This window comes from Pristis pectinata, chromosome 37 (genome assembly GCF_009764475.1).
Source record: "Pristis pectinata isolate sPriPec2 chromosome 37, sPriPec2.1.pri, whole genome shotgun sequence".
NCBI classification, from domain to species: Eukaryota; Metazoa; Chordata; class Chondrichthyes; order Rhinopristiformes; family Pristidae; genus Pristis; species Pristis pectinata.
This window is the reverse complement of record NC_067440.1, coordinates 11,319,102-11,346,009: the sequence shown is the minus strand read 5'-3', so window position 1 is coordinate 11,346,009 and position 26,908 is coordinate 11,319,102. Positions and strand designations below refer to the sequence as shown.

The 26,908-nt window shown below is 51.1% G+C and overlaps 1 protein-coding gene across 2 annotated transcripts; it reads right to left on the bottom strand.

Moving 5' to 3' along the window:
* Positions 1–12,237: 12,237 nt before the first annotated feature.
* Positions 12,238–26,671, bottom strand: LOC127586530 (translation initiation factor IF-2-like). 2 transcript variants are annotated; one of them, XM_052044548.1, is made up of 6 exons: positions 23,552–24,465; positions 20,820–20,961; positions 20,056–20,141; positions 17,222–18,028; positions 15,744–15,965; positions 12,238–13,435 (listed from the first exon to the last, which is right to left on the bottom strand). In XM_052044548.1, the coding sequence occupies exons 1-6, from the start codon at positions 23,607–23,609 to the stop codon at positions 13,374–13,376; spliced, it is 1,377 nt and encodes a 458-aa protein (XP_051900508.1). In that variant the 5' UTR covers positions 23,610–24,465; the 3' UTR covers positions 12,238–13,373. The 2 variants fall into 2 exon arrangements, with proteins under 2 accessions (XP_051900508.1, XP_051900509.1); XM_052044549.1 differs by lacking the exon at positions 23,552–24,465 and adding an exon at positions 26,583–26,671 and having other exon boundaries at positions 12,388–13,435.
* Positions 26,672–26,908: the final 237 nt, after the last annotated feature.

Sequence of the window (26,908 nt, the reverse complement as noted above, 5' to 3'; positions counted from 1 at the left end):
CCCCCCTCCCCCTCGGTGCCTGGGGTGCCTCGCCCCAGACCCTCCACCGCTGAGGGAGTGCCTTGCTGCTCCCTCCTCTCTGGGGAGAGGGCCCCACCAATTCCCCTGGAATTAAGTTCTGCAGCATGAGAGATGCAGTGACTGGTTTGGGCACGGCAAGATCCCAGGATGACGTTGTGGTTGGCTTTCTGTGATGTTGGTCGAGGGAAGTGTCTCGCCCCCACCCCGCTGAGGACACCAGGGGGGATCTTTTACTCCCTGAGGAACTCCCCTGGGCTAACAGTAGGTGTCGCTGGCAGTGTGGCCCTCTCTCGGCACTGCACTGGGAGTGTAGCGCTCCTGAATGTTGAGCTCGGCCCACCTCCCTCCCTCCGAGGCAAGGGGGCGTTCTGGCGAGTGGGAATCGCCCAACTCCAACCTTCTCTTCCTCTTCCAGGCCAGGAGCGACGCGACTGGGAAGAACAAGTGGCCAAGGAGAGCCTGGCCCAGGCCACGGAGAAGCACCCCCGCTGACGGCCACACAATGCAGAGGGAGGGGGCGGTGGCTTCCTCTCCCCCTTCACCCCCCAACACCCAGTGTCAGCGCCCGCTGGGCGCAGTCTTCCCCCTTCCGTCGGGGCAAAGGGACAGGCCGCTACCCCGGCCCAGAGACGCTGAGGCAACCTGAACACGGTCTGTGCCAGTCCGAGCGTGTTTCGTTAGCCAGAGGTCTCCCCTCCCACACACGGACTGCGGGAGTGTAGGTGTTTGTGTTCTCGTACAGAATAAAGTTAGTGGAATTGGATTGGGTCGTCTGCTTCCTACTGCCTCCGCATAACATTGTTGTCACCTATGTCAACAACTTGGATAGGAATGTACAGGGCATGGATAGTAAGTGTGCAGATGACACTAAAGTTGGTGGTATAGTGGACAGTGAAGGTGGTGATCGAAAATTATAGGGGGATCTTGATCAGCTGAGTAAGTGGGCTGAGGAGCTGCAAATGCAGTTTAATTTGGATGAGTTGCGTTTTGGAAAGTTCAAATCCAGGTAGGACTTTCACAGTGAACGGCAGGGCCCTGGAGAGTGTTGTAGAACAGAGGGACAGGAACATGGTTCCCTGAAAGTGGAGTCACAGATAGACAGGGTGGTGAAAACGGCTTTTGGCATGCTGGCCTTCATAGGGCATTGAGTATAAAAGTTGGGAGGTCACAGTGCGGTTGTACAGGACGCTGGTGAGGCCGCACTTGGAGCATTGTGTTCAGTTTTGGTCGCCCTGCTATAGGGAACATTTAACAGGAACTTGAGGGGCAAGTTTTTTTCACGTGAAATGTGGTAACTATGTGGAATGAGCTGCCAGAGGAAGTAGTCGAGGCAGGTACAATAATGACATTTAAGAGACAGTTGAACAGGTACACGGATGGAAAGGTTTAGAAGGTTATGGGCCAAACGTTGGCAAATGGGACTAGCTTGGATGGGGCATCTTGGTTGGCATGGACCAGTTGGGCCAAAGGGCCTGTTTCCATGCTGTATGACTATGGAGATAATTTTAGCCGAGTGTAAAACTCTGGAAAATGGATAGGGCTGTTGTTCAGGAGAGCCTTCAGTTGACTGAGTACCTTCCTCCCCTACCTGAATGTCCAGAAATCTATCCACATCTGGTTCAAGTGAACTCTACAACTGCACCTCCACAGTAGCCTGGGGAAAGAATTCCAAGGATTCACCACTCTCTGAGTAAAGAATTATCTCCTCATCCCTCTCCCAAGGAGCCAACAGCTTATTCTGAGACTCTGGGTCCTCGACTCCTCAGCCAAGGTGAAACACCCTCACTGTATCCAGCCTACTGATCCTTCTCAGAATTTCACTTGAGATCTCCCATTTTTCTGAACTCCAGGGGACACAGCCCCAGCCTGTCCAACCTCTCCTCAAAAATCAAAGTCGAGTTTATTGTCTGCACAAGTCCATGTGTGCACTGGTGCAGTGAAAAACTTACTTGCAGCAGCATCACAGGCACAGAGCATCAGATAAGCAACATTCACAAGAAAAGCATAAATTGAACGTAAACAAATTGTACAAGAAAGAACACCACTAGAACAAAAATAATCCATTTTAGTGCAGAGTGATCAAACTGTTGTTATACTGAGGCAGTGATTAGGGTTGTGTCAGTTGGTTCAAGAACCGAATGGTTGAAGGGAAGTCCTGAACCTGCTGGTGTGGGACTTCAGGCTTCTGTACCTCCTGCCCGATGGTAGGTGTGAGAAGATGGCACGGCCCGGATGGTGGGGATCTTTGATGATGGGTGTTGCCTTCTTGAGGCAGTGCCTCCTGTAGATACTCCCGATGGGGAGGAATGTCAAACCTACCAATCCAGGAACCAGTCTGGTGAACCTTCACCGAGCTCCCTCTGCGATTAGGGAGACTGTAGACAACACTCCAGGTGCGGTCTAACCAAGCCCTGTGTAATTTCGCAAGACTTCCTGATTCCTTATTCCTCATGACATACCATTTGCCTTTGCAATCCGTCGTTGCTCCTACGCACAGTAGTTCTTGGTGACATGTACAAGGATACCCATTTCCTTTTGAACAAGAAAGTAGGGGAGAATTAGAGACAGGATTGATGTTGGATTAGTGTTAATGAGTGGTTGGTGCAGACTTGTTGAGTTGAAGGGCCTATTCCTGTGCTGTACCTCACTGTGACTCTTTCAACACTGCCCCAATCTTTTGCCATTTAAAGAAATACTCAGTCTCCCCAGTTGTGGCTATGTAGGTAATTGTTTTATTATTTTCACATGTACTGAGGTACAGTGAAAAACTTTGTTTTGCGTGTTATCCAGACAGATCATTCCAAACTCACTGTTTCTCTAAAAGAGCTCCCCAGTTAATCCCGCCTCCTCATTTCCCACACATTTATTCCTGCCTGAACATTCATCCGACTCTGCTGAAATATTCCAGGTGAGGCCACCTCAGGCAGCCAGTTCCCGATCAGGTCCTGCTCCGCCTCCCTGCCTCTCCCCTCCCCGCCCGTCACTCCCTGGTCACCCTCCCCGCCACCCACTCCTTCCCAAGTGAGCAACTGAGTCAGCACCCCACCCGCACAGCAAGATCCCAGCTCTGACCGCTTTCAAAGGATCCGTGTGTGTCGATGTTCCCGCAGGGACCACGAGGAGAGGCGGGGGTCCGAGATCAGGGGAAGGGGTTTTGTTCGGAATCACTCCCGGCCTTGGGTCTTCCCAGAAGCGTCACGGAGGCGCAGGAGATGGAGGTGGAAATAAGTCAGGTCTTCATGTGTTCCTGGGAATTCTAGGAGTCCTGACCTTTCTGATCATCCTCGGAATGATTGCCCACAAAAAGTGCAAGTGTACAAGAGTGCTGCAAGGTAGGTCAACGTGCGAAGTGAGTGAGGCATGACTGCCATGTATTGGTAAATCAGTTTATTATTGTCACATGTACCAGGGTACAGTGAAAAACTTTGTTTTGCATGCCACCCAGACAGACATTCCAAAACATAAGTACATTAAGGTAGTACAAGTGAAAAGAAAATAACAGAATGCAGAATATAGAGTTACAGAGAAGGTGCAGTGCAGGCAGACAAATAATGTGCCAGGGCCATGATGAGGTGGATTGTGAGGTCAACATCATCTTTATCGTAAAAGAGGTCAGTTCAATAATCTTATAACAGTGGGATAGATGCTGTCCTTGAGCCTGGTGGTACGTGTTCTCAAGTTTTTGGACCTTCTGCCCGATGGGAGAGGGGAGAAGAGAGAATGTCTGGGGTGGGAGGGGTCCTTGATTATGTTGGCTGCTTCCCCGAGGCAGCGGGAAGTGCAGACAGAGTCAATGGTGGGGAGGCTGGTTTGCGTGATCGACGGGGCTGCGTTCACAACTCTCTGCAATTCCATGCGGTCTTGGGCAGGGCACTTGCCGTACCAAGCCGTGATGTATCCTTTCTCTGGTGCATCCATTAGATTGGTGAGGGTTGACGGGGCATGCCAAATTTCCTTAGCCTTCTGAGGAAGTAGAGGCACAGGTGTGCTTTCTTGGCCGTGGCGTCCACGTAGTTGTGATGGATGCTGCTAGAGTAGTTAATCATGCAAGCTTGGTATTAGTTACTCTGTTACTGGATGGGGAAATTGGTGACCTTTGTTGTCCATAACCAATAGTTCTTGAAGTGAGGAGGAAGTTACAAACCAACAACATTGGTAATTCCTCAATCACACAGAACAGTACAGCACAGGAACAGACCCTTCAGCCCACGATGTTGTGCCGAACTAATTAAAAACTGGTAATTAAATGCCTAACTAAACCAATCCCTTCTGCCTACACAACGTCTATCTCCCTCCATTCTCTGCACATCCATGTGCCTATCTAAGAGTCTCTTAAACCCCTCTATGGTATCTGCCTCCACCACCACCCCCGGCACCACATTCCAGGCACCCACTACTCTCTGTGTAAAAGAAAACTTGCCCCGCACATCTCCTTTGAACTTTCCCCCTCCCACCTTAAATGCACACCCTCTAGTATTAGACATTTCGACCCTGGGGAAAAAGGTACCGGCTGTGTACCCCAGCTGTGCTTCTCGTAATCTTGTAAACCTCTATCAAGTCTCCCTCAGCCTCTGCCGCTCCAGGGAAAACAACCCACGTTTGTCCAACCTCTCCTGATAGCTCATGCCGTCTAATCCAGGCAGCATCCTGGTGAACCTCTTCTGCACCCTCTCTAAAGCCTCCACATCCTTCCCATAATGGGATGACCAAGATTGATTGCAATATTCCAGATGCAGCCTAACCAGAGTTTTATAAAGCTGTGACGTGACCTCCTGACTCTTGAACTCAATGCCAAGTCCTAACTGGCTAAAGAGATAGATTTCCTTCCTGTGGGACAAATGTGAATTGGGTGGGTTCTTAAAACAAATTGGTAGTAATTATAGAGAGATACAGCACAGAAACAGGTCCTTCGGCCTATCGAGTGTGTGCCAGCCATCAACCACTCATTTACACCAATCCCATTTTATTCTCCCCACATTCCCATCAACCCTCCCCCCCAAGGTTCTGCCCCTCACCCACACACTTGGGGGACAATTTACAGCGGCCAACTAACCCACTGACCCCCACATGCCGTTGGGATGTTGGAGGGAACCAAAGCATCCGGGGGAAAGCCATACGGTCACAAACTCCACACACACGCGCACACAGTGCCGGATGTCGGGATTGAACCCCTATCTCTCTGGAGCTGTGAGGCAGCTGCTCTACCTGCAGTGCCACTGTGCCGGTCATTCCCCTGGGTGCTCCAGCTTCAATTCAAAGACGTGCGGGTCGGTGGGTTAATTGGCCACTGTAAGTTACCCCCAGTGTGTGGGTGAGGGGTAGAATCTGGTGGGGGGGGGGTAGTTGGTGGGAATGTGGGGAGAATTGGTTACAGGGAAAATTAGTGTTCTCCTCCTAAACACTAGCTCAGAAAAACCAACAACAGATTCATTTAATTACTTGTATTTAAATTACTTGGCTGCGATTCAAACACACAACTTGGGATTTGTGGCCCAGTAACTTTAACTGTAAAGCCACAGGATCTAGATGTTCCTGGGTCCACACCGATAGGTTGTCACTCCTTCCCCGTAACAGCAGAGAGGAAGGTCTTATCCTTTTGAGGTTAGAACACAAAAGAGTACAGCACAAGAACAGGCCCTTCAGCCCACCATATCTGTGCTGACCACGATGCCAATTTAATATTCCTCCATTCCCTGCCCATTCACATGCCTGTCTAAATGCCTCCAAAACACCACTATCATATCTGCTTCCACCACCTCCCTCAGCAGCATGCTTCAGGCACTCACCACTCTGCGTAAAAAATCATTTTTAAACTTCCCCCTCTCAAAGCTACACCCTCCAGTGGTTGACATTTCCACCCCGACTGTCTACCCTATCTGTACCTCTCATAGTTTTATAAACCTATCAGGTCAGCTCTCAGCCTCAGACGCTCCAGAGAAAACAATCCAAGTTTGTCCAACCTCTCTTTATAGCTAATACTCTCTAATCCAAGCATCTTCCTGGTGAACACCTTCTGCATCCTCTCCAAAGCCTCCACATCATTCCTGTAATGGGGCAACCAGAACTGCGCACAATGCTTCAAGTGTGGCCTAGCCCAAGTTTTATACAGCTCAACCTGACTTCCCGACTTTTACATTCAGCACCCTGACCGATGAAGGCAAGCATGCCATACGCCTTCTTTACCACCCTATCTACTTGTGTGGCCACTTTCAGGGAGCTATGGACTTGCACCTCAAGATCCCTCTGGACATCAATGCTCCTAAGGGTCCTGCCATTTACTGTATACTTTCCCCTTACATTTGACCTCCCAAAGTGCAACACTTCACACTTGCCCGGATTAAACTCCATCTGGCAAAGCTCTGCCAATATTTCCAACTGATCTGCATCTTGTTGAATCCTTTGACAACCTTCCAAGCAATGCACAACTCTGCCAATTTTTGTATTATCTGCAGACTTACTAATCAGCACGTCTATTTTTTCATCCAGGTAATTTATACATATCACAAACAGCAGGTCCCAGTACAGACTCTTGCAGAACCCACTGGTCACAGACCTCCAGCCAGAATAACACCCCTCCACCCACTACCCTCTGTGGCCAAGCCAGTTCTGAATTCAAGTCTCCATGGATTCCATACTCCTTAATCTTCTGGATCAGCCTACTAAGGCTTTACTAAAGTCCGTGTGGACAACTTCCTCATCAATCATCCTTGTCACCTCCTCAAAAGAACTCAATTGTGTCTTAAGACTTGACCATCCGCACACAAAGCCATGCTGACTGTCCCTAATAAGTCAATACTTTTCCGGATGTAGGTCCCATCCCTAAGGATCTTCTCTAATAATTTCCCTACCACTGACGTAAGGCTCGCCAACCTATAATTTCCCGGTTTGTCTCCACCGCCTTTCTTAAACAGAGGAACAACTTTGGCTATTCTGCAGTCCCTGAGACTAAAGAGGATACAAAGATCTCTGTCAAGACCCCAGCAATCTCCTTATTTGCCTCTCTCAATAACCTGGGATCGATCCCACCAGGCCCCCGGGACTTATCCACCTTAATGTTCTTCAAAAGACCCAACACCTTGATCTCAACATGCCCTAGAATATCCCTCCCTGATCTCGCTATCGTCCCAAGTTCTTCTCCTTGGTGAATAGTACCTTGCTTAGTTCCTCTGGTCCCAGTTATAAATCCCTTCCTTTGTCCTCAAGTGGTCCTACCCTCTCCCTAATTACCCTCTTGTTTCTAACATACGTATAAAATGCCTTGGGATTCTCCTTAATCTTACTCATTAGGCACCTCCCAGACAAAACAGTCGACTCGTCTCTTCCAGCACACTGAAGCTCACCATCCCTGCCCTCTCTGGTAGAGTGAAGGGAGGGTCTCTGATTGGGTGGGATGGTCCGGAAATAGAAAGGACTCTGGGAAAACGTTCTCTGGAAGTGGTGGGACCCAACCACTTGTCCTTCTAGAGCGTGTTGGGTTGACTGCTTCAATACATCGGGGAAAGACACTCTTGGCTGGTTTGTTGCCTATTTGCCAAGGTTTGGGTGAGGAGGGGGTTAGGAGTTGGTTGTTGTCGGGGGGTGTATTCAACAGCTCACTTCCAACAGGAACTGCGTTGGTTGGAACTGGGTCAAGCCAACAGCAGACGTGTGGGGAAGTGGATTTCTACCACAAGTGACTCACCTCCTGACACCCCCAAGGCCTTTCCGCAATCTCCAAGTGTGACGGAAGACTCCCCACTTGCCTGGGTGAATGCGGTTCCAACAATTCTCCTAAAGCTCCCAGGACAGAGCAGCCCGCTTGATCGGCACCCCATCCACCCCCCTAAGCACCCCCCCCCCCTCCACCACAGCACACCGTCCACAGACAGCACCGCGGTTACTCGCCCAGCCTACTCTGGCACCACCTCCCAAACCCGCTACCCCCTCCCCACCAGGAAAGGATGAGGGCAGCAGGGGAGCACCACCACCCGCAGGTTCCCCTCCAAGTCCCACAACGCTATCCCCACTTGTAAATATCTTGCTGCTCCTTCACTGTCGCTGGGTCTAATTCATCTCCAACAGCACCGTGGGAGCACCTTCACCAGAAGACTGCAGCGGTTCGAGGAGGCAGCTCAGCCTCACCTCCTCAAGGGGCAGTTAGGGATAGGCAATAAATGCTGGCTTTGCCACAAGTTGATTTAGAAAATTAGCTCCCATGACCACCCGGCTGAGTGTAGGTTGACTTGCTAATGAGGACGGTGTACAGCGGTAGCTCTGGTATAAGCTGTGGCTCCTGTCTTGCACTGCTGCTTTGCAGGGAGGGGCTGTGGTTAGTGGCTGTCTGTTGCTGCTGTGCCCCTGTGTTTGATGATACTGCAGAGGGTGCACAGGGGCTGTGGGACGTGCTGTGTGTGTTGGAAGCCTCGGAGCTGCTGAGCCACATCTGGGCTGTGGTTTACTGCAGGAAATCCTCACAGAGACACAATGGCGAGCTGGCGCCTGCTGGCGGGGAGTGGGGGGTTAGAATCATAGAACAGTACAGCACAATACAGGCCCTTCAGCCCACAATGTTGTGCCGACCTTTAAACCTCGCCTAAGACTATCTCACCCCTTCCTCCCACATATCCCTCTATTTTAAATTCCTCCATATGCTTATCTAGAATTTGGCCAATGTACCTGCCTCCACCACCGCCCCAGGCAGCGCATTCCATGCCCCAACCACTCCCTGGGTAAAAAAACCTCCCTCTGATATCTCCCTTGAACTTCCCACCCATTACTTTAAAGCCATGCCCTCTTGTATTGAGCATTGGTGCCCTGGGAAAGGCGCTGGCTGTCCACTCCATTTATTCCTCTTAATATTTTGTACACCTCTATCATGTCTCCTCTCATCCTCCTCCTCTCCAAAGAGTAAAGCCCTAGCTCCCTTAGTCTGTCCTCATAATGCATACTCTCCAAACCAGGCAGCATCCTGGTAAATCTCCTCTGCACCCTATCCACGCTTCGATATTCTTCCTATAAGAACTGACCAGAACTGGACACAGTACTCCAAGTGTGGTCTAACCAGAGTTTTGTAGAGCTGTGAGTCTTAAAGCCATCAGAGCACGGAAGCAGGCCATTCAGTCTATCATTTCAAATGCTGGCCCCCAGGTAGAACATCCTCCGTTAGTCCCACTTCCCTGCTCTTCCCCTACGAATTATCCCATCCCTCATGATTCCTTTGGCAGTGAGCTCCAGATCATCACCACTTAGCTGAAGGGTTCAGCTCAGGGCTTTGTTGACCCAGCTCAGTCTTGTCTACATCTCCACTTTACCTTCCTATCTTCTTCCATCTAACCCTGGAGCTGAAATCCCTGGAGCCATTCCCGTCAATCTCCGCACCCTCCTGTTCGGACCCCACTCTTAAGACCCTCACCACCCTCTTGGGGAGTTTCTCCTCTTATTTCTCCTCCACAACTGACCTGATAGAGGTGTATAAGATAATGAGAGGCATTGATCGTGTGGATAGTCAGAGGCTTTTCCCCAGGGCTGAAATGGTGGCCACAAGAGGATGCAGGTTTACGGTGCTGGGGAGTAGGTACAGAGGAGATGTCAGGGGTAAGTTTTTTACTCAGAGAGTGGTGAGTGTCTGGAATGGGCTGCCAGGCAACGGTGGTGGAGGCGGATATGATAGGGTCTTTTAAGGAGACTTTTGGATAGGTACACGGAGCTTAGTAAAATAGGAGGGCTATGGGTGAGCCTCGTAATTTCTAAGGTAGGGACATGTTTGGCACAGCTTGTGGGCCAAAGGGCCTGTATTGTGCTGTAGGTATTTTCTATGTTCTATGTTTCTGACTCCTTCAAAGCCACGTCCCCTGCTGAGCTAAGGGAAACATTCTGTTTTGAACCTCCATCTAAACCAACGGTTCAGAATAGAGTGTGTGAGGCACAGTTAGTAAGTTTGCAGATGGCACTAAAGTAGGTAATATCGTCAGACATCAGCTACGAACCTGTCGTCAGACATATCCCACACTGTCACTGATACATCCCATTCCCAGTCACTTCAGCTCCCCCCTCCCACACTATCACAGATATGTCAGTCCTCGGCCTCCTCCACTGCCAGGAGAATTCCAAGCGCAAACTGGAGGAACAGCACCTCATTTTCCATCTTGGAACCTTGCAGCCTAATGTCATGAACATTGAATTCTCCCACTTTAGGTAATCCCCACCCCCCCTTCCCCACAACACCCCCCCACCGTGCTTCTTTTCTTCCCTTTTTTTTCTCTACTTTTTTTTTCCTTTCTCTCCTTACCTGTGACCCATCCCCCGGTAGATCTGCTCTCCCCTCCTCCCCTGCACCTGCCTATCACTCTCTTACCTGCATCTACCTATCACCACCTTGTGCCCACCCCGCCTCCCCTCTTTTGTCCACCTATCACTGCTCTGCTTTTCCCTCCTATATATCGGGCTTCCCCTTTTCCTATCTTCAGTCCTGAAGAAGGGTCCTGACCGGAAACATTGACCGCCTGCTTTTCTCCACGGATGCTGCCTGGCCTGCTGAGTTCCTCCAGCATCATCGTGTTTTTCATTGAGATTCCAGCATCTGCAATCCTTTTGTTTCTCTAGGTAATATTGTCAACTGTGGAGAAGGTTATCAAAAACTACAGGGGGATCTTGATCATCTGGGTAAGTGGGCTGAGCAATGGCAAACGGAGTTTAATTCGGATAAGCGCGAAGTGTTTCATTTTGGGAAGTCAAATCAAGATAGGCCTTAACTAGAATGTTGCCGGGTCTTCAGGAGTTGAGTTACAGGGAAAGATTGAACAGGTTAGGACTTTATTCCTTGGAGTGTAGAAGAATGAGGGGAGATTTGATAGAGGTTTACAAAATTGCGAGGGGTATAGACAGAGTAAATGCGAGTAGGCTCTTTCCACCTAGATTAGGAGAGATAAGTAGGAGAGGATGTGGCTTTAGGGTGAAAGGGGAAAGGTTTAGGGGGAGCTTCTTCACTCAGAGAGTGGTGGGAGTGTGGAACGAGCTGCCATCTGACGTGGTAAATGCGGGCTCACTCTTAAGAATAAATTGGATAGATACATGGACAGGAGCGGTCTGGAGGGTTACGGACTGGGTGCAGGTCAATGGGACTAGCAGAATAAAGTTTTGGCATAGACTAGAAGGGCCGAATGTCCTGTTTTCTATGCTGTAGTGTTCTATGGTTCTAGGTCCCATCAGTGAGCCCTGCAGAACATGACTGGTCACAGATTTCCAGCCAGAATAACACCCATCCACCACTGCCCTGCTTTCTATGGCCAAGCCGGTTTTTGAATTCAAGTCTCCGTGGATTCCATACGCCTTAATCTTCTGAATCAGCCTACCATGAGGGACTTACTAGGGTCTTACTAATGTAGACTAACATCCTCATCAATCTTCTTTGTCGCCTCCTCGGTGGAACTTGATCAAGGTTTGTGAGGCATGGACCTCCCCAACACAAAGCTATGCTGACTGTCCCGAATAAGGCCATGCTTTTCCAAATGTGAGTAGACCTTGTCCCCAACGTACTGTCACATCCTCAGACTCTTAACTCTCCCTCTCTTGGTTATTCCGTTAACGTCACGTTAATATTTCTTTTTGCACTACCTCAGACTGCCCTACGTTCTCTGCACCATTCTGTTGCACTTGATGTATTTAGTATTACCACGTACACTGTTTATTCTGTGATATTCACAGGAGCAAGGAATATTACTGCACCCTGGTGTATATGACAATAACCTAATCTGAAATCGGCATCATTTCATAACAGGTGGCTGTTCAGCCCATCCAGTCCATGTCAGCTCTCCCAAATCAATCTCATTCTCCCACCTATTTCCGTGTAACCCATTCCCATCCATCCCCCCAGATCCTACCCCCTCACCCACTGAGGTGGTTGGGATGTGGGAGGAAACCGGAGCACCCGGGGGAACCCCACGCAGGCACAGCGAGAAGCTGCATTTTGGGAAGTCAAATCAAAATAGGACTTGCACAGCGAACGGCAGGGCCAATTTTTGTGTCCTCTGCAAACTTACCAATCAGCTCACTTACATTTTTATCCAATTCTTAAACAACAGAGGTTCCAGCAGTGAGCCCTGCAGAACACCACTGATCACAGACCTCCAGCCAGAGTAACACCCATCCATACACACACACATTAAAACCTTGCACGTCATTAGTAAATGCATAAACCCTTGTTCTCACTTCCCCAAAGCAAGGACCACACTCAGGAAAGATCACCAAAATCACCACTTTAATTAAAATACAAACAAGCATAAATTAATCAAAAGTAAATCAGTAGTTGTTAAGTTCCAAAATAAATCAGCATTTGGAAGGTCCCATCAGGAAATAGTTACAACAGGCACCATCAAGCAGCAACCCCATGCTCAGGCAGCAGGAACAGTTGGTGTTTGGTGATTTGTAGTAAAATAATACTTCACTTCAAGGGTCCAAGCGTGTTTCTGCCTCTCCCCTTATCCCAAGAACACCACCAACCCTGTGCCCCCATCCGCACTCTCAGTCATACATACAAGATCCCATTGACCCTGTGGATCTTGTGTGGGTGGGGTTCACCCTGGGGGTCACGGGGATGTGTGTACGAAGAGAGTGGTGCCAATATGTTTCCCCCCCTCCCCTCTGCACCCCATCCGCACTGAACTCAAAGAGCAGATTCTCTGGACGATGGGATCTTGCTGTGCCGTGTTCCCTCATGCCAGACGGGCGTGGACCTCCTCAGGGAGCCTGGGCGGGGGGGTGAGGGAGGGGGGGTGCGAGTCCCTGGAGTGTCTCGGAGGAGCGGCCCCTAACGTCGATCCGCCAGAGAATCCGAAGGTCCTCCTGTGGGATTAATCGCGGCCATGGAAGCATCAGGAAGTTGGCTCTGGTCTCTGTTGGCCGGTCCAACCTCAGCTTCAACACCACATCCCTCCTCGATCTCCACAGCGGAAGAGCAGCAGTGCAAGAGGCGGTTGGGGACGTGGGGGTCAACTTTGGAGCAAGTTGGGGAGATGGTTCTCAGACCTGAAGTGCTCTCCCATTGCCTCCTTCCCCCATGGTCCCGGGTCGGGGTGGGGGGACATTTTGTAAATGGACCACGTCACCAGGAGAGGATGAGGTTGTGACCCAGAGAGATACTGAGGTGTTACATCTTCTGGGAGAATGGAAGGGATTAAAGAATCTGCAGTATTCAGTGGACTCTCTCCAACAGTGCCAATGTCCTTCCTGGATTTCTCCACTCCGAATCCTGAGCAAGGGATTTTGCAGTTGGCGTCTTAATCGGCAAGTGGAGGTTGGAGGGATGATGGTTGGCTTGGACGTATTGACAGATGTCGATCAATCTTCCCTCTTCACTGCGCAGCCCACCTCCCTTCTCAAACGATCTCATCGCCACTGCCGATAATCCTGGAGTAACGGATCAGTCTGATCTGGGCAGCTAAGTGCAGATGGGTAAAGAAACTATATTAGAAATGACTACAGTGGGATCCCAGAGCAAAGCTTGCTCTGTGGAACCAAACTGGAAATTGGTTTATTATGGTCGTACCGAGGAACAGTGAAAAACTTGTCTTGCATACCGTCCATATAGATCAATTCATTACAACAGTGCATTGAGATAATACAAGGGAAGACAATAACAGAATGCAGAATAAAGTGTTACAGTTACAGAGAAAGTTCAGTGCAGGCAGACAATAAGATTCAAGGCCATGACAAGATAGATTGTGAGGTCAAAAATCCATCTTATCGTACCAGGGAACCGTTCAATAGTCTTATACCAGCAGGATAGAAGCTGTCCTTGAGCCTGGTGGTACGTGATTTCAGGCTTTTGTATCTTCTGCCCGATGGGAGGGGGGAGAAGAGAGAATGTCCGGGGTGGGTGGGGTCTTTGATTATGCTGGCTGCTTTATAGAGGCAGCGAGAGGTATAGACAGAGTCCATGGAGGGGAGGCTGGTTTGTGTGCCCAGTCCATCACACAAATAGAGGCATTACATAAACCCATTTATAAACAATCCATTGGGAGTGCAGCAGTGTCAGGGGTATCTGCTACCCACTGAGGTCCCTCTGAGCTGTTGGATATGAAAACTCGTAAGACCACAAGGTATAGGAGCAGAATTGGGCCATTCGGCCCATCGAGTCTGCTCCGCCATTCGATCATGGCTTATTTTACTTTTCTCTCAACCCCATTCTCCTCCCTTCTCCCAGTAACCCTTAACCCCCTTACCAATCAAGAACCTGTCGATCTCTGCCTTAAATACACCCAATGACTTGCCCTCTGTGGCAACGAATTCCACAGATTCACCGCCCTCTGGCTGAAGAAATTCCTCCTCATCTCAGTTTTAAAGAGATGTCCCTTTATTCTGAGGCTGTGCCCTTGGATCCTGGACTCTCCCACTGATGGAAACATCCTCTCCACGTCCACTCTATCCAGGCCTTTCAGTATCCGGGAGGTTTCAGTGAGATCTCCCCCCTCATCCTTCTGAACTCCATTGAGTACAGGCCCAGAGGCATCTGGTCCACCCTGTGTCCATTCATGGAAGGAGAAGGGATAGGTTAAACCTCCGCCAGGGGGCAGACACACAAGAGATGCTAGAATCTGGAGCAACACACAAGGTGGAGGAACTCAGCGGGTCAGGCAGTGTCTGTGGAGGGAAACGGACAGTCCATGTTTCGGGCTGAGACCCCTCCGTGACCCATTTGTATCGGACTGTTGTGTCAGGCTTCAAGTAAGATTCCACTTATAGATACAGCTCCCATTTAATATCCTTGCCCCCAGTTCCTGGTCTTAGATTAGCCATTGACCTATTTTCCTTACAACATTGTTCGGCCCATCGAGTCTATGCAGTGATCAAAGTTCCAATCCCCCTGTTGTTCCCCTGTAACCTATTCTTTCTCACATCAACTTGCGCCCCCCCCCACCCCCAGATTCTACTCCTAACCCACACACTAGGGGGGCAATTTACAGTGACCCGCACATCGTTGGGATGTGGGAGGGATCTGGAGCACCCGGGGGGAAACCCACATGGTCACAGGGAGAACGTGCAAACTCCACACACACACACACGCACGCACGCACGCACACGCACAGCGCCGGAGGTCGGGATCGAACCCGTGTCTCTGGAGCTGAGAAGCTCTGCTACTCTGCCGCCCCACCAACCTTTCAAGCTGGTTGAAGTTGAAGAGTTGAAAGCTTGGGATGGCAACTGCTCTGCCTGGGACCGCAAGAAACTGCAGAGAGTTGTGGACGCAGCCCAGCACATCACGGAAACCAGCCTCCCCTCCACGGACTCTGTCTACACTTCCTGCTGCCTCAGTAAAGCAGCCAGCATAATCAAAGACCCCACCCAACCTGCACATTCTCTCTCTTCCCCCCTCCCATCGGGCAGAAGATACAAAAGCCTGAAAGCACGTACCACCAGGCTCAAGGACAGCTTCTATCCCGCTGTTATAAGACTATTGAATGGTTCCCTAGTACGATAAGATGGACTCTTGCCCTCACAATCTACCTCACTATGACCTTGCACCTTATTGTCTGCCTGCACTGCACTTTCTCTGTAATTGTAACACTTTATTCTGCATTCTGTTATTGTTTTCCCTTGTACTACCTCAATGTACTGATGTGATGAAATGATCTGTCTGGGTGGCATGCAAAACAAGTTTTTCACTGTACCCTGGTACATGTGACAATAATAAACTGATTTACCAATACATGGCAGTCATGCCTCACTCACTTCGCACGTTGACCTACCTTGCAGCACTCTTGTACGCTTGCAGTTTTTGTGGGCAATCATTCCGAGGATGATCAGAAAGGTCAGGACTCCTAGAATTCCCAGGAACACATGAAGACCTGACTTATTTCCACCTCCATCTCCTGCGCCTCCGTGACGCTTCTGGGAAGATCCGGGGTCGGGAGTGATTCCGAACAAGACCCCTTCCCCTGATCTTGGACCCCCGCCTCTCCTCGTGGTCCCTGCGGGAACATCGACACATACGGATCCTTTGAAAGCGGTTGGAGCTGAGATCTTGCTGTGCGGGTGGGTTGCTGACTCAGTTGCTCACCAGGGAAGGAGTGGGTGGCGGGAGGGGAGCGACGGATGGGAAGGGGGAGAGGCAGGGAGGCGAACCAGGACCTGATCGGGAACCGGCTGCCTGAGGTGGCTTCATCTGGATTGTTTCAGCAGTGAGTCGGATAAATGTTCGGGCAGAAATAAATGTGTGGGAAACGAGGAGGCGGGATTAACTGGGGAGCTCTTTCAGAGGAACAGTGGGTCCACGGTCAGTATAAGTGGACTGGATACTGAAAGGCCTGGATAGAGCGGACGTGGAGAGGATGTTTCCATCAGTGGGAGAGTCCAGAATCCGGGGGCACAGCTTCAGAATAAAGGGACATCCCTTTACAACTGAGATGAGGAGGAATTTCTGTAGCCAGAGGGCGGTGAATCTGTGGAATTTGTTGCCACAGAGGGCAAGTCATTGGGTGTATTTAAGGCAGAGGTTGATGGGGGGTTCAGGGTTACGGGGAGAAGGTGGGAGAATGGGGTTGAAAGAGAAAATCAGCCATGATTGAATGGCGGAACAGACTCGATGGGCTGAATGGCCTAATTCTGCTGCTATATCTAATGGTCTCATGTTCTGGCTTTAGGATACACCACTCCCCATAACTTACACAGCGGTACTTAAAGTACAGAAGGAATATCATTCCCTATTTTTAACATTCCGATAATCCGGCATCCAAATTCTTCGGAAACCCTTGCTGCTCTTGGAACATGAACCAGGAGGTCTGGAGTTGAAGTGGGAAGAGTGGTGGGGAGCCGGGATTGGGGATCTGGGACATAGGGTCCAGAATGCGGGAAGGTTTGAAGTGGGGGAAAGGGTCCAGAGATTTGTATGTTTCCCACTCCCTTTAAACCCACCGGATTTACTGGAAAATTGTAAGAAAAAAAGTGAAATGAGTAATAATAGTGATATCCGACAGTTCGGAAAATCAAGACTGCAGATGCTGGGATCTTGAGCAACAAACAATCTGCTGGAGGAACTCAGTGGGTCGAGCAGCATCCGTTGTGGGAATATCTGCCAATCCAGTGCCGGCAAAATCCCAAGGATGCCGGATTATTGGAGTTTTACTGCGGATAGCCCCAGATATTATTCCGTATGATTTGTACAGGGGCTGCAGGGTATACAGGGGTTACTGTTCCCAGTTCCCTACCTTGAGAATGTGATCCTTACCTGGACTGGGGACGCGTGCAGTGGTCCTGCCTTTATCCGCCTCGCTCCCGTCCGGATGGTTTACCGGGGCACCCGTGTACCTCGCCCTGCCAGTTTCTGTCGGCTCTTGCCCAGTTGGGACATCTCCGCGGGTCACCGGTTGGCCCTGGGTGTTGACCTGGAGTGACGGCTCCCCCATTTGTTCCGGCGGCCCAGGGGACAGTGTGGTGGGTGGACCGGAGGTCGGTGCTCCCTCATCTTCATGGGTCCTGGCCGCTGCCTGCTGGTGGGAAGGTTGGGTTGGCCGACCAGTGCCAATGTCTTGTTCTTGCAGCCCAGGGAAGGGCTTGGCAGATGGACCAATGGCTAGTGTTCCCTCCTCTTCAGGAGGTCCAGTCAGCATTGACCGAGGGAAAGGGAAAGTTGATGGACCAATGCCAGGGTTCTGATCTTTCAGCCCAGGGAACGGTGTGATGGGCAGACTGGAGGTCGGTGCTCCCTCATCTTCGTGGGTCCTGGCCGCTGACTGCTGGTGGGAAGGTTGAGTTGGCTGACCAGTGCCAATTTCTTGTTCTTGCAGCCCAGGGAGGGGCTTGGCAGATGGACCAATGGCTGATGTTCCTTCCTCTTCAGGAGGTCCAGTCACCATTGACCGAAGGAAAGTAAAGGTTGAAAGACCAATGCCAGGGTCCTGTTCCTCCAACCCGGGGAACAGTGTGGTGGACGGACTGGGGGTGGCAGTTCCTTCCTCTCCCACCGGACCAGTTGGTGCTGCATTGGGTAGCGCTGAGCTGGGAGCTCTGGGCATCGCCCTCTGCTTCGCGAAACCTGTGACAACGAAATGCAAGGTCAACAGTTGCCCGCGCTTCCCAACTGCCCATTTCATTCTGACGAGACCCTTCCAGGGAGGGAAGTGTGGGGAACGCGGCGAGATTCCCCTTTTTTCCTGACGGGCAGAAAGTTTGGACTATCTGGATAAAAACTGCCGTGGTTGGAAATCCTGCCCGCCCGCCTTCATTACCCTGTCATGCCAGGCCATTCGGCCCCTTGAGTCTGTTCCTCTGTGGAGTAGCCCAACTTTTAGTTGGTTAGGACTGTTTTTCCTGGACTGTAGGAGAATGAGGGGTGACTTTATAGAGGGGTATAAAATCATGAGGGGCATAGACAGGGTGAATGCACTCAGTCTTTTCCCCAGGGTTGGGGAATCAAGAACTAGAGGGCACAGGTTTAAGGTGAGAGGGGAGGGACATGAGGGGTAAGTTTTTCACCCAAAGGGTGGTCCGTATAGGGAACAAGCTGCCAGCGGAAGTGGCTCAGGCAGGTATGTTAACATTTAAAAGATATTTGGACAGGTACATGAGTAGGAAAGGTTTAGAGGGATATGGGCCAAATGCGGGCAAATGGGACTGGCTTAGATGGGTATCTTTGCCAGCATAGACCTGTTGGGCCGAAGGGCCTGTTTCCATGCTGTATGACTCTCAGGTTTAAGGTGAGAGTAGCTATCCATACTAATCCTATTGACCAGAACTTGGTCTGTGGTCTTCTTCATCTTGATGGTTCAAGCGCTTGTCTGGATACTTCTTAAACATTGCAAGAGTCTCTGTTTTCACCACTTCTATCAGGATGTGGGTGGACTGGGCAGGACAAGCTTTAATCCCCCTCCCTAATTGCCCCTGAATAGAGTTGGCTGCTTGGCCATTTTAAGAGTGGGTCAGGAGTCACTGGAGACCTGGACAGAGTGGACGTGGAGAGGATGTTTCCATCAGTGGGAGAGTCCAGAATCTGAGGGCACAGTCTCAGAATGAAGGGACATCCCTTTAGAACTGAGATGAGGAGGAATTTCTTCAGCCAGAGGGCGGTGAATCTGTGGAATTCGTTGCCACAGGGGGCAAGTCACTGGGTGTATTTAAGGCAGAGGTTGATAGGTTCTTGTTTGGTAAGGGGGGTTAAGGGTTACGGGGAGAAGGCAGGAGAATGGGGTTGAGAAGATAAATCAGCCCGATTGAATGGCGGAGCAGACTCAATGGGCCGAATGGCCTAAATCTGCTCCTATATCTTATGGTCTGTAGGCCCAAGTATGGCAGAATCCCTTCCCCAAGGCCAAGAGTGAAACAGATGTATTACTGATGACAATTAGGTGATCTTTAAGACCATCGGTACTAAGACTAGTTGTTTAAATTCCAGATTATTAACTGGTTAAGAATCATTGCTACCATGTTGGGATTTGAACTTGATTTCTCAATTGTTAGTCTGGGGCTTTAGTCTAATTTACTACCACTGTACCGTCAACAAGGCAACAGCACTAATCACAATTGTTTTATTCCCCTTGCTACATATCCTTCACCGTCACTGGGTCTGAAACCCGGAACTCCTTCCCCAAGAGCAATGTCAGCAGGAGGACTGCAGTGGTTCGAGGAGGTGGCTCAGTCCCTGCTTCCCAAGGGGGCAGTTAGTGATGCACAATAAATGCTGGCTTGAGAGAGGAACTTGCATCGTACAGCACGGACACAGGCTCTTCGCCCCTCTGATCCCCTGCTGACCATCAACCAGGCATTTACACCGGTCTCATGTTATCCTCCCCACTTTCCCATCAACCCCACCCCACCCAAGATTCTACCCCCCCACCCACGCACTAGGGGGCATGTGGTTGGGATGTGGGAGGGAACTGGAGCACCCGGGGGGAAACCCACACGGTCACAGGAAGAACGTGCAAACTCCACACACACACACGCACACACACACACACGCGCACACCCACACACACTGGCGGAGGTTGGGGATGGAACACGGGTCTCTGGTGCGGTGAGCCAGACCCTAACTCGCCAGGGAGATCACAGTGGGATTGAAATTCTCACCTCTGGTGCTGGAATCGACATATTCCTTCATTGACTGCGCCATGCGTGGATTCACACATAATGTCCACCCTTTGGTGGTCGTGAACCTGTGGCAAGAAGTTGGAGATCAACAGATGAGGCGGCAGTGAGGCGGGGGTTCAGGTTTGAGGCTGAGGGAGGTGCTGACTGGGTCAGCAGATGCTCGGGAAACAATGGGGTCGGTGTAGCACAAACCAGTATGGACACAATGAGCAGAATGGTCTCATTCAGCACTATGGATCCCCACCGGTACTGTACTCCAATGTTATACAGCGACAGATCCGTCCCCACCGGTAGTGTACCCCAGTGTTATACAGTGACAGACCCGTCCCCACCGGTACTGTACCCTGGTGTTATACAGCGACAGACCCGTCCCCACCGGTAGTGTACCCCAGTGTTATACAGTGACAGACCCGTCCCCACCGGTACTGTACCCTGGTGTTATACAGCGACAGACCCGTCCCCACCGGTAGTGTACCCCAGTGTTATACAGTGACAGATCAGTCCCCACCAGTATTGTACTCCAGTGTTATACAGTGACAGATCAGTTCCCACCAGTACTGTACCCTGGTGTTATACAGCGACAGACCCGTCCCCACCGGTACTGTACCCCAGTGTTATACAGCGACAGACCCATGCCCACTGCTACTGTATCCCGGTGTTACACTGTGTTATATCCTAGTATTTACAGCATGAAATTGTGTCTCAGAACCTGCTTTACCCACCGTGAGTCGCCCAGTACTTACTCCACATATTCTGGATGGTGTCCAATGCTTGGTATCAACCTGTAACTTTTCAGAATTTTGTAGATATCCTTGGGGAGTTCACGTTGCAGGATCCGCTCACACTGCTGGACTCCTGTATTTCCTGAGAGACGAACACCTAGAACTGGAGATAAAATACCCCGGTCAACTGGCAATCACACATTTAGTGTTAGCAGACGAGATTTAGATAACTGATCTTTGCAGAGATGCTGCTTCCTGCTTCCTCCGCAGTGAGAGTTATCTCCAATATCTACATAACTTGCAAACCTCCCACTCTTTTCTCAAAATTTACAGTTAATGGTCGGCCCTTGAATAGCATTGAAGTACAGAGGGATCGCGGGGTCCAAGCCCATAGTTCACTGAAAGTGGCTGAACAAGTGGATGAGGTGGGAAAGAAGGTGTACCACATGCTCGCCTTCACTGGTAGGGGTACAAGAGTAAGGAAGGAGCGACGGAGGATGAGGGGGGACCTGATAGAGGTGTATAAGATGATGAGAGGCATTGATCATGTGGATAGTCAGAGGCTTTTCCCCAGGGCTGAAACAGTGGCCACAACAGGTTTAAGGTGCTGGGGAGTAGGTACAGAGGAGATGTCAGGGGTAAGTTTTTTACTCAGAGAGTGGCGAGTGTGTCGAATGGGCTGCCGGCAACGGTGGTGGAGGCAGATACGATAGGGTCTTTCAGGACACTTTTGGACAGGTACATGGAGCTGAGAAAAGTAGAGGGCTATGGGTGAGCCTAGTAATTTCTAAGGTAGGGACATGTTCGGCACAGCTTTGTGGGCCGAAGGGCCTGTATGTGTTGTAGGTTTTCTATGTTCTATGTTTCTAAGTCATGCTGCAGCTGTATAAAACTTTAGTCACGCTGCACTTGGAGTACTGTGTGCAGTTCTGGTCACCCCATTACAGGAAGGACGTGGAGACTGCGGAGAAGGTGCAGAAGAGGTTCACCAGGATGCTGCCTGGATTAGAGGGCATGAGCTATAAGGAGAGGTTGGACAAACTTGGGTTGTTTTCTCTGGAGCGGCAGAGGCTGAAGGGGAGACCCGAAAGAGGTTTTTAAAATTATGAGAGGCAGAGATAGAGTAGACAGTCAGAATCTTTTCCCCGGTGTAGAAATGTCAAACACAAGAGGACGTGCTTTTTAATTTAAGGTGGGGGGAAGTTTAAAGGTGACATGAGGGGCAAGTTTTTTTTACGCAGAGAGCGGTGGGTGCCTGGAATGGGTTACCAGGGGTTAGCAGTGGAGGCAGGCAGTTTGGTGGAGTTGAAGAGGCTTTTAGACAGACACATGAAGGGAACGGAGGGATGTGGATGATACACAGGAGGAGGACGTTTAGTATAAATTGGCATCAAGGTCGGCACAACATCGTGGACTGAAAGACCTGTCCAGTGCTGTACTGCTCTGTGTAAAATACACTTCACTAAAAAAATTCTAAACTCAGAACGTTCAAGTTGTCACAATAAAGTGACATTATTCCACAGCTTAGCATTAGTGAGTCATCAGTTTAACATTCACTTGCAAACTTAAAACCATTAGTTCATGTGGTTTTAACAAGAATTTCCATTACATAAAGGTAGAAGGTTTCAAAACTGTGATCCATCACCGTCAATTTTTTTTATAGAAATAACTTTGCATCACTCACAGTAACAACATTGTGGGCCGAAGGGCCTGTACTGTGCTGTAATGTTCTATATTAATACCAATACAATACTCACAACAATTTTAAATTAAAATGTGATCCTTGCTGTTCAGGGTGATCTCCTGCCATACTCACCGACAATATCAGCCTCTGGTTAAATATATTCCTAGATCCATCGAGTTGTACAGCATGAAACAGGCTGACATATGGTAATCCCATTTGCCTGCATTTGGCCCATGTCCCTCTAAACCTTCCCGTGTACCTGTCCAAAGGTCTTTTAGGTGTTGTTATTATACATGCCTCACCCACTTTCTCATTTCATACACCCTGTGTGTGAAAAACTTGCCCCTCAGATCCTCCCCTCTCACATTAAACCTGTGCCCTCCGGTTTTAGACTCCCCTACCCTGGGGAAAGGATGGTGACTACCTACCATAATCTAAGCCCCTCATAATTTTACACACCTCTATCACATCACCCCTCAGCCTCCTTCGCTCCAGGGAAAACAGGCCTATCTGATCTCTCCTGATGATTCAAGCCCTCCAATCCCAGGAACATCTTTGCGAACCTTAGTTTTAAACGTCCCATCCAAGATTTCCCTGCCCCTGTCCATTCCCGCAACCCTCTGACGCCCCCATCTCAACCACAGTTGATTAAAGCTTAACTTACTGTGGTCAAGTATTGGCAGATGCGGGGTGGTTGGGGAAAGTCACTCAGGGGTCGCTTTTCGGGGTAGGGGGGAGCATCGGTGGGGATAAAGGAGTGATCCCCAGAGGTTGGGACACAGGTGTCTCCATCACTGGGGGCAGGAGGTTGAAGACATTGGGGGGCAAAATGAGGGAGGATTATAGACGTTTGAAGCAAGAGGCCATTTGGCCCATCAAATCTATTCTATCATTTAATCCTGACATCTGGCTGGGACCTAAACTCCACATCCTTGCCCACCTCTTGTGACCTTCTCTTATCATGAACCAATATTCCCCCCCCCATCTTAAAAATATTCACAGACTCTGCTTCTTGGGAGGAAGAGATTTCCAGAGTCCCAGCAGCATCTGAGGGAGAAGAGTCACTTACCAGTCACCTGGAGGCTGAGGAGGAGGTAGCCGAGCAGAGTCCAGGGGAAGGGGTCCATCGCTGAGAGGGGCAGGGTCGGGGGAGAGAGAGAGCCTTCAGCTTAGGGCAAGGAGGCTCGGTGGGGGGACCCGGAGAGAGTTCTCCTCAGTGAGAGGGAGGGAGGAAGGGAATTCTCAGGCACAGAGTTATTACAGAGAGAGAGTGAGAGTTGTCAAACACAGGAGAGAGAGTCCTCACAGAGAGAAAGGAGAGAGAGAGAGAGAAAAAGAGGGAGGAGAGATGGGAGAGAGAGAAAGAGGGAGGCAGAGAAGGAGGGAGAGGAGAGAGAGAAGGGAGAGAGGAGGAAAAGAGAGGAGAGACAAAGAGAGAGGGAGAGAGAGAGAGAGGCAAAGAGTCCTTAAACAGAGAGAGAGATTCTTCAGAGAGTGACCGAAGGCCCCCACACACAGAGAATACAGAGGGAAAGAGAGTACGCAGGGGTCGAGGGAGAGTACGCAGGGAGGGACCACGGAGAGAGAGGCAGGAAACACTCAGGGACCAGTCTCCGTCAGCACACCGGCAGTCCTTAAACCTCAGAGAATGTGCAGGTAAAGCAGGGATCCCCACAGCCACTCCAACGGCGACAGAATACACACAGACTCTGGGCACAAGAGCTGACAGAAGCAGAGTAAAGGTTGACTTTGCACCTCACTGAAATATTCCAGCACAGAAATTACAAGCAGTTACATCAGCCTCTGGTACAGCACAGAGCCGGGGGATTTCCAAGCTCAATTTTACTCGTTTAGCAGCGAGGGAAATACCCAGTGACAACCTGAGTTGTCGGTGTTCAGGTCCCCAACCAGGTCTATTGTAGAAAACGGACACGGGAACAAATTCCCGGCCGACACCCTTCCCATTGTTGGAATAACCGTGCTGAGGGAGCGCCGCACTGTGGGAGGGGCAGTGAGGAGGGAGCGCCGCACTGTGGGAGGGGTTGGGAGGAGGGAGCGCCGCGCTGCGGGAGGGGTTGGGAGGAGGGAGCGCCGCGCTGCGGGAGGGGCAGGGAGGAGGGAGCGCCGCACTGTGGGAGGGGCAGGGAGGAGGGAGCGCCGCGCTGTGGGAGGGGCAGTGAGGAGGGAGCGCCGCACTGTGGGAGGGGTTGGGAAGAGGGAGTGCCGCGCTGTGGGAGAGGTTGGGAGGAGGGAGCGCCGCACTGTGGGAGGGGTTGGGAGGAGGGAGCGCCGCGCTGTGGGAGGGGCAGTGAGGAGGGAGCGCCGCACTGTGGGAGGGGTTGGGAGGAGGGAGCGCCGCGCTGCGGGAGGGGCAGGGAGGAGGGAGCGCCGCACTGTGGGAGGGGCAGGGAGGAGGGAGCGCCGCGCTGCGGGAGGGGCAGGGAGGAGGGAGCGCCGCACTGTGGGAGGGGCAGGGAGGAGGGAGCGCCGCGCTGCGGGAGGGGCAGGGAGGAGGGAGCGCCGCACTGTGGGAGGGGCAGGGAGGAGGGAGCGCCGCACTGTGGGAGGGGCAGGGAGGAGGGAGCGCCGCGCTGTGGGAGGGGCAGTGAGGAGGGAGCGCCGCACTGTGGGAGGGGCAGGGAGGAGGGAGCGCCGCACTATGGGAGGGGTTGGGAGGAGGGAGCGCCGCACTGTGGGAGGGGTTGGGAGGAGGGAGCGCCGCGCTGTGGGAGGGGCAGTGAGGAGGGAGCGCCGTGCTGTGGGAGGGGTTGGGAAGAGGGAGTGCCGCGCTGTGGGAGAGGTTGGGAGGAGGGAGCGCCGCGCTGTGGGAGGGGCAGTGAGGAGGGAGCGCCGCACTGTGGGTGGGGTTGGGAGGAGGGAGCGCCGTGCTGTGGGAGGGGTTGGGAGGAGGGAGCGCCGCGCTGCGGGAGGGGCGGTGAGGAGGGAGAGCCACTCTGTCAGGGACAACACACACGAAAAGTGTTGGAGGAACTCAGCAGGTCGAGCAGCATCTGTGGGGAGAAATAACCAATGGACATTTCGGGTTGAGACCCTTCATCAGGACAGTCCATTTCCCTCCACGGATGCTGCCCGACCCGCTGAGTTCCTCCAGCACTTCGTGTGTGTTGCTCCAGATCCCAGCATCTGCAGAACCTCTTGTGTCTCTGTCAGAGACCTTGTGTGTGCACCATCTGCCCCCTGCCCCCAAATCCCACCACTGCCATCTCAGAGAAGCACCACCTCCTGTGGCCAAAATCAGTCCCCCGCCCAAGACCCATCAGTCAGTAATTGGTAGCTGTTGGATCTTGCTGTGGGATTCAGGAACAAAAAAATACCCCCACAGGGGGTAGCAGGATGGGAACACTGGGGATTTTGTCCTTGTGTTTTGTTCTTGTCCAGTCTCTACAGTAGATGTGGTTCACGTTGTAAGTCCCAATGGGCCTGAACTATTCTGGGACGTCCTGTGGTGGGAAAGGTCCTCTACGGACCTGTCCATCGCATTCCCACCAGACCCACACTTCTTGCTGCCTCAGTAAAGCAGCCGGCATAATCAAAGACCCCACCCAACCTGGACATTCTCTCTCCTCCTACCTCCCATCGGGCAGAAGATACAAAAGCCTGAAAGCACGTACCACCAGGCTCAAGGACAGCTTCTATCCCACAGATATAAGACTATTGAACAGTCCCCTAGTGCGATAAGATGGACTCTTGACCTCACAATCTACCTGATTATGACCTTGCACCTTATTGTCTGCCTGTACTGCACTTTCCCTGTAGCTGTGACAGTTTACTCTGCATTCTGTATTGTTTTACCTCAATGCACTGTGTAATAAATTGATCTGTACGATCGGTTTGCAAGACAAGTTTTTCACTGTACCTCGGTACAAGTGACAATAATAAACCAATTCCCTTCCCAGGATCTGGTGAGAATTTCAGATGAAAATGGAGGTCTCAGGGTGCTGTACCTCCTGGTACCGGGCGAGCAGGAGAACAGACAAAAGTGAAGAACCCGGAGGACATTCTGCCCCTCGATTCTGCCCCACCATTCAGTGTGTTCATGGCTAACCTTGTCCACCTCAGCCACACCCTCCTGAACTCACCTTAATATCCACAAGTCTACCAGTCCTGGACACCCTCAGTGACTGAGCCACTCGGGGAGAGAACTCCAAAGATTGCACCCTCTGGGTTGAGGAACTTCTCCTCTCTGTGCCGAGTGCTCTGATTTTGAGGCCTGATTGTAGACCCCACCCCCCCGCCCCCGCCAGAGGAACATCTACTCTGCAGCTACCCTGTTGAGTCTTAGAACCTTAGAACAGTACAGCACAGGAACAGGCCCTTTGGCCCACATTGTTGTGCCAAACATGATACTGAATTAAACTAAATCTCTCCTGCCTGTGAATGATTCTTATCCCTCTATTCCCTGCAT

What these genes read in the sequence shown, in the direction of transcription:
- LOC127586530 (XM_052044548.1), bottom strand. Translation starts at nt 23,609, where the DNA reads ATGGACCCCTTCCCCTGGACTCTGCTCGGCTACCTCCTCCTCAGCCTC. An exon ending in TGTCGATTCCAGCACCAGAG is followed by an intron (nt 18,029 to 20,055) that starts GTGAGAATTTCA and finishes TCGTTGTCACAG; the next exon opens with GTTTCGCGAAGCAGAGGGCG. An exon ending in GCGTACAAGAGTGCTGCAAG is followed by an intron (nt 13,436 to 15,743) that starts GTAGGTCAACGT and finishes ATCTGCACTTAG; the next exon opens with CTGCCCAGATCAGACTGATC.